The 12,281-nt window shown below is 50.0% G+C and overlaps 1 protein-coding gene across 1 annotated transcript; it reads left to right on the top strand.

Moving 5' to 3' along the window:
* The first annotated feature begins 464 nt into the window (after positions 1-464).
* Positions 465-10,957, top strand: LOC128914146 (cytochrome P450 2W1-like). The gene is made up of 9 exons (XM_054212791.1): positions 465-1,581; positions 3,877-4,039; positions 5,323-5,472; positions 5,583-5,740; positions 7,169-7,339; positions 8,367-8,508; positions 8,813-8,997; positions 9,610-9,751; positions 10,266-10,957. Exons 1-9 carry the CDS (start codon positions 1,399-1,401, stop codon positions 10,451-10,453), a joined length of 1,482 nt encoding a protein of 493 aa, XP_054068766.1. The 5' UTR covers positions 465-1,398; the 3' UTR covers positions 10,454-10,957.
* Positions 10,958-12,281: the final 1,324 nt, after the last annotated feature.

Below are 12,281 nucleotides of genomic sequence, written 5' to 3'. Positions count from 1 at the left end.
TCTAAAAGGGCTCCAAAAAAAAGATGTCAAATGCTTGTTTCCTACCTACGGGACCATTGCGTCGTTTGTGATTTTACAAAAAGAAATTTTACAAAAGTGATGTCTGTTTCCACCAGTGTGGAGACCTCCGACAGGTCTCGCTCTGTTAGACACTGCCAGAAACCAGTGGAAAGGCAGATCTTTTACAGAGCCTTCCACATTCTTTTTGATTCAGCAATCCAGCTCTCCAGGACACGGGGTTTATATCCCTTTCGTCATGTATAGGGTGAAAGCGGTACCAGTTAACACTGGATGGGGAGCGGGAGGAAATGCCCCTCCTGACCCACCCGTGAAAGAGGGAGGCAAGACACTGGATTACAACTTCGGAGTTTGCAGCGGTGAATTAGTTTTCCATCGGCCTCTGGTGGCGAAAAAACCAAGAGCGGGTCAGCAACTCTGCATTTTATTGAGCTTTCGGTAACGTAGCCCGCAGTACGGAAGAGTAAGAACTGTCAAAGTGCCTTGTTACGTGTTTTACACGGGGCTGGTGAATCAGGTCAGGCTCTAGGGCTGCCCTGAGGTCAGGAGGAGTAGCTTTCTGTCTGCACACCCTATAGGTCTTTAGGACAGTCCAGATCCAAAGTGTCAATAGATAGGAAGAGCGCAGAGATAAGCCACAGGGCTCCCAACCTGCAGAGGCAACAGACGGGTCCTGATTTTTCTGCACGTGAAGATTTCCCAGTTCTGTTCCCCTTCACTGGGTGAAAATGCTTCAACGCCAGGACACGAGGAGGTGGAGGAGGAGGGAAGATGCCGTCCACCAGCTGCCCACCCAGGTCACGCGTGTCCTGGAGCAGGACTCTTCGCCTGCAGGACCTGCTTCTCCTTCGCTCCACCGTGGGACCAGCAATGCCTGTCTGCCCTGAAGGATTATTTTGGGATCAGCATTTGTAAGGCCAGGAGGGAGAAGGCAGAAAGTAAAGAGCTGTCTGTGTTCAGAGAAGAGGATGGAAGAGTGGGATGAAGAGGAAATCTTAAGAGAAATTTATGATTGGTGCCTAATAGTAAAGCAGATATGGGACTCCCGGGTGCCAGGAAAAGGAGAGGTGGTAGATGCCCCATCCCTGGAAACATTCTATGAAATTATTGCAGGCAAAGAATCTGAGCTGGGCTCTGGAAACGAAGCCGACCTGCCCCGCTGCTCTCGGCGGGGAGCCTGCAAGCCTGCACCTCCACCTGCTGGGCTTGGACTTTGCCTTTGGCAGACAAAACAATTTTTTGTGGAGAGCTGGGGGTGGAGGAGAAGATTGCAGCAAAAACCCCTGACATCATTTAGTCTAAATAAATATAATGCAATAATGGGAGCATTCTCATAAAGGTGTCCCAGTGGCTTTCCAGAAAGGCAGGCTCCACCGGAACATGGCTGCCTTGACCCCCCTCTTCATCTGCGGCGTGTGCGCGTTGCTTTTATCAGCTGCACTCTATGTTTTTAAAGTTTTCAAGCAATCAGCTTTAAATTTGCCTCCTGGTCCGTTTCCTCTTCCCATCGTCGGCAACCTGCATTTGCTGGACATGAGAAGACAAGACAAGTCGCTAATGAAGGTAAGAACAAACGTCCTTTGTTTCTAGGGTGTTAAATGCCAGCATGGACCTATTTAAAATCCTCCTCTGGTGACAGTTCTGAGATGATTTTCAGCGCCAAATGCGTTTTTAAAGAACTGTGATGTTTTAAAGCTTTCAGAATGACCAAGGAAACTGTTAAATCCCAGCTCTGCAGAGGGTGATGGTAAATACGAGCAGTGCTTACATGGCAACTACCCGCACATGGAAAACTATGAGTATCTGCACCAGATCAAACCCAGGGACCTAAATTTTGGCGTCTTCCTTGTGTTGTGAAATACTTCAAAATATTTGAGGATCCACGTAGCCAAATCGAATGATGGATGCTTCATTGTCGTTGCCAAAATAGCTTGTATTTCTTAGTCGTGTTGCCAGTTTTTCACGAGAACGGGAATTCATACAGCACAGCCCGAAGAAGAGATGTAGGAGAAATCATTTGAAACAGTGAATGACTTGGATTTACGCAAGACGAGGCTCTCTGCAGGAATCCCAGTTGCCTCACATCTATCTGACAGGAAAAAAAGGGGGAAATTTCAATGTATTTAGTCTCTCGGAGCCAAAATGTGGCTCAGCGGGCATTCCCCACGTCAGGACGCGGGGTGTGAATATCCCGCACCTTCCACCAAGCCTTTTAACACCAGGCTGCCAGCAGCCCTCTGACCTGCTTGGCGCTATGCGGGGAGGAGGAGCTGACTTTCCCCATCTCATTCCTGTCTCCGTGCCATGCGAGGGGCCTCCAAGATGCCCGTGGAGATGCATCTTCATCTTAACGCCAGCCAGCTCCCAGTGGGCTCAACACCCAGAGCTTGGGAGGTGGGAAATGGGTTTGGGCTGGTGTTCCTGTTTCTGGCAAGACCTGAGATCCTTCTGCTGGGGAGGGTAGGGGAGAAGGTTGGGAAGAATAAGGAAAGCAGAGGCTGGAAAGGAGGTGTCTTGAGGACGTAGGAGCAAGGCGACGGCATCTTGGTGACGCATAAACTTGGGGGAAGGTATTGGGCACACTGGCCACACTGGTGCCTTCTTTCCTCCGTTGAACGATAGCATCAAGAAGTCAACTGGGAAGGGGGTCTCCTGGTGAAACCAACTGGGAAGGTGGTCTATGGTTGCAGCCTGGAGGACCCTCTCGCCGTCCCCTATCCTTCGCGGTCAGGGCAGAGCAGACTTTGTCTGCTCTGCCCTGACCGCGAAGGATAGGGGACGGCGAGAGGGTCCCCTGGGCTGAAGCTACTGGTGGGGTGAGATTTTATACCGGGCTTGTGGAACTGCAGTAATGATCTGAAAGCTGACTTGCCGGAAGACTTTTAAGGTGTCAACAAATGACCTGGAGTAGCAAATCCTCCCCCAAAAAGGAGAATCCCTAAAGGGTTTCCCCGTGGAAGTTGCACGGTAGATGGTGCAACAGCCGAAACGTTATTTTGAACAAATGGTTGAAATCAGTGTGCTGTGAACTATTTTTTTGCCTAAATAGACCAAATCTGGCCGTGTTGGTGAAGCACAGGTTAAAATCTGCCGGGGCTACCTGTTGGCTTTGGTACAGCAGGAGGGGTTGCTAAGCTTTGGAGCCTCCTCTGATTTACGTTGCCAGAACTGGTCTCCTTTTATGGGACACCAGGGTTGATCTCACGATGGCTTTATGCAGTTTCAACTCCCTTCCTCTCGGTCAAGTCTGAGTTCCTCGTAAGGCCTGGCAGGACCATGTTTGTGAGCCTCCAGAGAGCTCCTGGTACCTCAGATCTCACCCTAAAGTCCTGCTGTGCAGTGGCTTGGAAACTGCGGTGTAGCAGGAATAAAAAGCGGAGTGCGGTATTGTAATTTCCTAAGGCAAGTTGAAAGAGCAGTCGTTCCTTATGCCTTCATCCATCCATCCATCCTCGGGGAATCATATTACATACCTCTTTGCATTAATGACAACAAAGCTTTTATTTAACTTCTCGTGGTGGTCGTTCGCGCTACAGCTCCATAGCTGTCTTGGTGATGCTTTTATGCTGCTGGTGGTGTCCAAAGTGCCTCGTTACCTTCTGCCTCCTTAACCCACTGGGCCAACCTGAGTCCACCCAGCTCAGGAAAACAGTAGTTTTATGGAAGCTGTTGGGTTTAACACACCAGCGTTTATTTGCTTTGATTCCTCTTTCGTTTCGGTGTCTCGGGGATTTATGTCTGCCTTCCCTCCAGCCCTCTGGCCGCAGAAGGAGGAGGGAAGGCAACTCTTCGGCCGCCCTAGCAGGACATGCTGCTCCCACTGACAACTTCTATGCTGTGATTTTTCTCACCTTCTAGATTTCAGAGAAATATGGCCCCGTGTTCACCGTCCATTTGGGATTCCAGAGGGTGGTGGTGTTGACCGGCTACGAGGCAGTAAAGGACGCCCTTCTGAACACGGCGGATGTGTTTGCGGACAGACCAGCCATACCCATATTCTACCACATCCAACACGGAAACGGTACTGGCAGGTCGAGAAGTTAAGGACGTGCTTGCAATGCTGTTTCTCAAATGTGTTGTTTCAGTTGCGACAATATTTAAGAGTCTTGGTCTGTGTCCTTATCGTCGAGGGCTGCATTTTGTGGGGCTTGGGGGCAGTTGTTTATTTTCTTAAGAAAAATATTTCTGGGGATTTTCTTATTTGCCTTATCAGTTTTTTGCTTTTAGTGGCACTTGGGTCACATTTCAAGGGTGAGTTTTTTTCAGCGCAGAGGGAAGGAAATTATTTTTCACAACGTGAAGGCTGCGGTCCTTATGCAATCTCTTTCCTACAGTTAGTGGGAGTTCAGACAAAGTGTGGATCACGCATGACTCATGATACGGACTGCAAGAACTGGCAAGAGTGCAACAGCACGGGCTATTTGTACCTCAAACAATTACTTCTGTAAACAGATTTTTGGCGTGTTTCTGAATTGCATGTTAGAAAGTAATACATTGCCCAAGACTAGACATTGAAAAACAATGAAGGGAATAATCCAGGGCTGAAAGGAAAAGATGTGATGACCTAATATGTATATAATGCATACAGCCTGTGGGGTTTTTTTTTTTTTTTATCTTTTTGTATGAGTGAGGCCCCGTGTGAGGAAGGGTGCACTGCGCTGCCTTCCCAGCCGCCGTACGAGGATGCAGACTATGTTCAGCCCTGGAAGCCCTCCTGGGAAGGGAGGATTTCTGCGTTGTACCCAAACACCTCCGTGCCCTCTTGGCTGAGCGTTTCTTTGGCGGATGGGTCAGCCAGCTGGGGGGGGGGGGATTCCAGCAAAGGTGCCTCCCTGCCCGCCCCCCTCGTCCCCCTGCACACTATACAGCTCATCCTCCAAAACAGGAGTTGTTCAGGGAAATCGTTTGTCCTGTTCACGACAGGGACGGAGCGGTGTCACCTGCTCCTCGCCTTGCTCTCTGAAACAGCTGGGTCATTTTTCTAAGGAAAAACGAGTCAGCCGGAGACAAATACCACGCACAGAGCTTTTTACTGCCTATGGCTGCAAAGAGACAAAGCTATAAATGAGCCAAACCCAGAGCTTTGGGGTGAACAGCACCCAACCGTTTGAAATATTGCTGCCTGCCCTCCTGAACCTCCCAGGGGCCGTGCTTTCCCAAGGCAGCCCCCCACAGACCCTCCCAGTCCTCTCCCAAGCAGGCTCCACCAGGATGAAAAATGTCTGTGCTCCCTGGCTGTGCTTTCGGTGTTTCTGAGAAAATCCCGTACCGCCTTGGCAAACAGGGCATGCAATCCCTCCGTAGGTGTGTTCTTTTCTTCTCGAGAGCTCTGGAAGAAGACACGGCGGTTCACCGTAGCCACCATGCGGGATCTTGGCATGGGGAAGCATCTTGGAGAAGAAAGGATGCTTGAGGAGCTTCAGTTTCTCATTGAGTTGATCAAATCCTTCAAAGGTGAGCTGGAGACGGCATCGAGCGTTTCATGCTACTTTACAAAGCCACTTGAAGAGCTCTGGGTTGCTGCAGAAATGACCAATACAGTTAATGATTTTGTTCATTTCTAGGTGGACCTTTCAAGTTACGGTTTTTGAATATGGCCCCCACCAACATCACCTTTGCTATTCTCTTTGGGAAGAGGTTTGATTATGAAGACCCGACGTATCTCACTCTGTTAAGACTCATAGATGAAGTTATGCACCTTCTTGGCTCTCCGTTCTTGCATGTAAGGTACCCTCTGCTGAGATGCTCAGTGTCTCTTCGGAGTTGGTAGGTCGAGCTGACTTACTATTACGGATTGGTTTTGGCGAATCTTTAGGGTTACGGAGACGTAAGAATCATAGAATGGCTGGGGTCGGAAGGGACCTTTAAAGATCATCTAGTCCAACCCCCCTGCCCTGGGCAGGGACAAGATTCTTTGTTTTGCGTTTTTCTTCCTTCATGAAAACCTCTTGTGGTGGAGGTCCAGTATCACATGGTGGCCCTGGGCTGAGATGCTGTTTTTATCACAGCAGTGATAAAACTACTGATATAATGACTTTATCTGTGCGGGTGCAACGAAAAATAGCCAGGCTCATTCCAGTTATTTTCTGCTGATTGCTGTGTGAACATCCCAGAAGTAACCTCTTGTCTAAGGGACGTGTATTTGAGGGTTACTAGGTTTTGGTCTCTTGCTAATTAAGAAATTAGTGAAGCTACAGAGTTGTAGTACAAAGTACAGAGCTGCAGACGTTATATACGGACCTCTCACGCCGCCTGACGCGGCATTAAATCAACACCGGCTCGACGGGGCTGCACAAAGGGAGTCTTCCAACTGCGAGGCTCTCACCTGAGCCAGGAGCTCTTGTTACACTTAATCCTCCATCACAAGGAATAGAGCATTAGTTACTTAAGGTAATATTGAACATAATCCAAAAAGCTGTTAAAAAAAAAAGAAAAAAGAACCAAACTGATGGGTTTATTACCTGAATGAGAGCTGTTTACAATAGTTACAATTTACAATAGTACAACATCCCTTTTATTTTGATCTCTACGGCAGGTCTAGGTTTTGCAGAAAACAACAAAAATTATAACCCGTTAGCAAGAGCAAGAGATTTGTGAATCTTATTCTGCAGCCCGTTTATTTATAACATTGAGAAATGGTGTAAGTAACCCCCCTGCCCATAAAATGCAACTGTTTATCGTGCTGTGAAATTTAACGATGCTGAGAGCTCAGCGTAATTGATTTATAATTCATGTGAAGGTTAAAAATGATGATCTAACAACTTTAAAACATAAGTATTCTGGCTCGCTAAACATTTGGAGTTTTCTTTGCATAACGCGTAATGCTTTATCTTTTTGCTTTATTACCTCTTTTAAAATGTAATTTCATTGTTTTGTGAGTTTACTATCACTTTCCCTTAATTGTATTTTTTTAAATTCGTGCTTATAGGCTTTGTCTAGACAAGTCTGATAGGCTCCATTCATTTCCATAGAGAACTTTTAATAAGAGGAGGCATTTTTATACATTAAAATTTTTTTAGTTACCCAAAAAGAGAGATTCCAATCACATTTCATTTGGTTCCTCACATAAACGATTTCTCCACTATAACATTTGAGTTTTACAAGGTAAGGGGTGAATTTAATTTTTTTTCTGTGATTTTTTTCTTTTCAGTTATTTAATTTCTACCCATTCCTTGGATTTCTCCTCAAACCTCACAAGGTGATCCTGAAAAAAGTAGAAGAGGTGTGTGCGATCTTAATGAAGAGCATCAAGGAAAGCAAAGAAAGTCTTAATAAAAACAACCTGATGAGCTACATCGATGCATTGGTATTCAAACAAGAGGTATTTTAACAATCTGACGATTCCTAGTGCAGGATCTTACACAGAGATGGTCTGTGTTGCTTGTCTAATGAACATGCTCTACCACGGTCTATGTGAAAATACTTAAGTTTGGAGTAAACATCCTCCTATTGCAATATGCTAAATGCAGCATGCTGCGGGAAAAGCAAGAAATAATTACCTAGACTGCATTGCATGAATGTGTAAAACTCGTCCTCAGGTGTTAGCTGTGGTCTTTTCCCTCCTTGCTGGAGCGCGAGAGGGAGGTAATGGGGTTTTTCCAACGCACTCCAGGCCGACGCATCCCTCCCTGCGGGCATGGGAAGAGGCAAGAGATGCCCAGTCCTAGAGACGCAGAAGTTGCCGTTGCGTTTGTGCAGACGCGTCACCAGCTCCCACGCAGTGGCTTTACCAACAGCAGGGATAGTGTGGGAGCAGAGCAAGGAAGGACCAGTCCGTATTCGCCTTCTCCGAGCATCCGTGTCCTTGGGCGGGGTGGTGGGCGGGATGGGTGCTTGGGCTCGATGCCTCGTGCCTCCGCTGTTGCACACAGGAACAGGCGAGGTTCCCATCGGCAGCGCGAAGCAGGGACGGCAGAGCTGATGTGCCGGTGGTGCCCTTCGTGGCTTCCCTGTGGCGCCTGGCACGCACCTAGACAAATTCCAGCTGCCTGGGAAAGCATGGTCCTGCACCTCTCATCAACTTTCCGCCTTCTCAGGATCCACAAGCAGGGGACGGAAGCCCAGAGTCAAGCAGATAACCACTGCCCAGAGCAGATAAATGTCATGTGATGGTAGAAAATCAATGAACTAGTCCAATTAGTTCGTCGTTGGGGGGCAGAATCTCAAAGTGCGGAAATATTTCTGCTGTAAACTGAAGCCTTTCTGTAACGGTATGTCAGTGCGGTGCATCTGGGCACTTGTAATTCACATGCACCCCGCTGTAATGTCTCCGAAGACTAGGTCACCTCTCCCAGTTCTCTCTTTCCGTGCTGACAGCAGTGTTTTTTTAAATTTTTGTTTCCCTAAAGGAGGAAAATAAAAGCAATACACTTTTTCATGACGCGAATGTATTGGCCTCTGCGCTCGACCTGCTCATGGCTGGCACGGAGACGACATCCACGACGTTGCAGTGGGCCATCTTGCTGCTGATGAAGTACCCCGAGGTTCAAAGTGAGACGCCTTTATGGGTTTGCTTTTCTTACGTAGGGTGCAGTGACCCCATAAGCGCTGCTCGCCTGTAAAAGTTCTGTAGCCTCTCATGCATCCAGAAGCACCTGGAACCTCTCCACCTCTGCCCAAGCATTGTACGCTGCCATTCAGGACCAAAGGGTCTGAGGGGTTGTTCTCTCTCTGCTCCCAGGGGCTGGGCAACCTCCCGCCTGGGGTAGTCCAACCAACAGTCATCACGAGCTGGGATGTGGTGGTGCTTTACCAGCGAGGGAAGCTCGCTTTATGCCTTTCTCTTGCCCTCCAGACAAGGTGCACGCAGAGATTGAGCAAGTTCTGGGCCCTGACTGCTTGCCTGCCTTTGAGGACCGGAAAAAAATGCCGTTTACCAACGCGGTGATCCACGAGGTGCAGAGGTTTGTCACCCTCCTGCCACACGTTCCACGGTGCACCTCTGTTGACACCCACTTTAAAGGCTACTTCATCCCCAAGGTACTTGCTGCTCTCCAGAGGAAGAGGGGGGTGCAGCACACCAGTGACCCCCAGGGCAAAACGTCACAAGGAGCGGGGAGCTCGAAGCACAGGGCTTTTGGTGGGGAAGAGCCAGTTCCCTAATCCCCCGTCTCCTCCACGCCCAGACCGATGGCAGCGTGACTTCAGGGTTACCCACACCACTTCCCATTTCCCATAACTGGTAACCCGGAGTCTCTTCCTTATTCTCTTCACTCTCCGTTGCCATTCATGCCCTGTAGAGCAGTTCTGCCTCTGGAGTACCATGGCATTGTCCCGTTGCGTGCTTGAGGCGAGCAGAGAGCAGCTGGGCAGGAAGGAAGCCTGGTCTACTTCTTTCTTCTGCTTCATAACTCAGGAACAGCCAACAACCATTGTTGTTTGGTCACATATTAGTCAGTAATTCCAGTGAAGTTGGTATCCACACTAACTAAGGGTCAAATGGTCATGTACAAGCCCAGAAATTAGTTCTTCAGAGGTAGAAGCTTGCTTCCAGACGCAGCCCAAAGGGAGGAACAGTTACATGGCTGAACGGGCAAAGGCAGAAGTTTGCTCCATCCATGCATGCTAAAGCAGAGGGTGGTTGTGCTGCAGGGAACAACGGTGATTCCTCTGCTCGCCTCCGTGCTGCTGGATAAAACACAATGGGAGACACCAGACGAGTTCAACCCCAACCATTTCCTTGATGTGGACGGGAACTTCGTAAAGAAGAAAGCGTTCCTGCCCTTCTCCACAGGTAACGAGAGCGTTTGGTCCTGCACGGGGCTCTGAGTTCCCAGTGCCCATCAGAAGGAACTAGCCAAGTGGCAGGATCCAAGCCTCTGTAGGGACCGGCACGGACGTCAGTGGTGGGGATGGTTTAGCAATACCCACCTGGGTTTTGATGGCCTGCAAACAGCCCCTCGGCCCATGCTGGGAGGTACACCAGGCCATGGTGTTTAAAGACACCACTGGGACCTACAGAAGACTCAACACCTTCAAGCAAGTGTTCAACCTTCCCTCTGCCTTGGGAAGGCTGGTTTCCAGGGTGTCTCAGACTAATTCCTTGCACGCTCAGGTGAAACGGCCCCCTTCAAATGCCTGGAGGAGGTCAATGGTGATGGCTACTGAGTATCACACCATGCTGTTTCACGTTTCTGAGGCCTGTACTGTCCTTCACGCACTTGCTACCAGGCAGTAGGGAAGAGGTGTCAGGCTGAGCCACCACTTGCCCAATCTCTCCACCAACAGCCATGCTTTTGGCATTGCAGGGCGGAGAAACTGCATCGGAGAAAGTCTCGCCACGATGGAGCTCTTCATCTTCTTCACAGGCTTGATCCAGAAATTTACATTTAAGCCTCCACCTGGGGTCAAAGAATCTGAGCTGGACACGACCGCAGAGGCTGGATTCACCATGAGACCCCATCCGCAGTGTGCCTGCGCGGTGCTACGCCAATAGGCCCAAGGCTCCGAACTGAGAAAAGTCCAGCTAATTGTTTTGTGCAGGGCGTAGGAGATGCACAAAGGAGAAAGCAGATCCCTGTGCAGTAGCTACAAGTGTCGTCTTACTCAAAGCCTCGCAAGTACTGGCTACACTCTTAAAATATCTGTTGGACAAATATTTTTCTTCTTAGAAAAGAAAAAGAAAAGCTCCTCCTTAGAAAGCAGAGGAGGGCTGGTGGGTGAGGTTACCTGGAAAATTCCAGCCACATGCGTGACTAGAAATGACAGGACAGCCACTACTTTACACATCAAATATACAACATAAGAAAGTTATTCTAGTTCTGAGTTTCTGGGAGGTGATGGTTCTCAGGAGCACATCGTTTCTTCACTTGGAGACCAATACTAGATACGAATGTTATGTATGCTCTAATCCCTGCTCTTTACCCATTCCCTACTGCACACGGAATAAATTATTCCCAAATGCCTGCTCTTTCGATGTCCGATGGGTGCTATTCTACACTTCCCAGACTTCTGGTTTTGAATCCCAGATGCCAAATGCTGAACTTCTTAGGTTACCCCTTGCTCTGAGGGACGTTAGCGTGGTTCCTTGGGAGTCTTTGGCCCTTTCTGGGTACAGGCTCTGCCACAGCTGCATTGGTGTGGGACTAAACGGCTCTCCCCAGACAAGTGCAGACACTCCCCCCCCTGCATTTTTCCAAAGGCAGCTCAGATACACAAGCATGGCTTCTTTTCAGAGCACCGTGTGTGAACAAGCAAACGTGCAAACATTGCCAAGATGCTTCTAAAATGCTCTTTCCTTCAGCAGCACAGAAGCTGGGGCAGATCCAGGCAAAGGGACAGAAAACCTGTCCATCTCCCCTCTCCTTACTTCTCCCAGCTTTCTGTGGGACTCGTCAGGACCTGTTCTTTTCCTGACATCCCCATCTCTTCTCCTCCTCCACCTCTGAGATGACTAGAGATGGAGCCCTGTCACATCGCCTCCCCAGTGAGGGCAACAGGACTCTCTCATGGCAGATGGCTCCGTCCCTGGGGTGAAGTGCCGGGTGAGGGGCTGCTAGGGCTGCAAGGGCAGGTGGCCCAGCCACTGTCCCACGCAGCGCTCGGGCCGGTTGACCCCTGGGGGGGATCCTGCTCTGCTCTCGGGTGGGGAGGAGGAGGCTCCTGCCCTTCCCTGCGTGCCACCCGACGCTGCCAGGTCAACGGTAAATAAACAGCGCGTGTGTTTCTGCTCCCAGCTCGGCTGGCAGACGAACGGCAGCCGGGCTGGGGGTGCCTGAAGCCTCGGGGCTTAGCTCTGCCCGGCTCGGGCAGCCCCGCTCCGCGGCGCGCAGGGCGGTCTGCCCCGGCGGGGGCCGCGGGGCTGGGCTGCCGTGACTCCCAGGGACGGCGGTGCCATCTCGCGGCGAAGAGAAAACGGATATTAAATTCTGCGCCGTGCTTAATTGCCCCGGCCGGTGCCCAGAGGGGCTGCAGGTGCAAGGCAGCCCTCCTTGTGCGAATCCATAGGTTTGCTCCAGCCCTTGGAGCCCCCGGTCCCAGCGCGGCGCGGCGGCTGGGGTGGCGGGCTGGGCTGTGGGACACGCTGCCCTGGCAGCTCCGTCTGGCGTGAGCCACCGACGCGGCGCGGGCTGGATTTGTTCAGGTCTTACTTTAAAAATCAAGGCACCTGTCCTGCCCCGAGATATTTGCCTTTAATTCAGGTCAGCGTGTTGCAAGGCACAAACATGTTTGGCCGCTCAAGAGAAGACCCTCAGGGCTACTGAGGAATGGGGAAATGGTATTTCCCGCCCTGAGAGCCAGTGTTTTCTGCTAGATAAATATGT

Source organism: Rissa tridactyla, chromosome 8 (genome assembly GCF_028500815.1).
Source record: "Rissa tridactyla isolate bRisTri1 chromosome 8, bRisTri1.patW.cur.20221130, whole genome shotgun sequence".
Lineage (NCBI taxonomy): Eukaryota > Metazoa > Chordata > Aves > Charadriiformes > Laridae > Rissa > Rissa tridactyla.
Note: the sequence above shows the minus strand (reverse complement) of the source record. Positions and strands in the feature narration are given on the sequence as shown.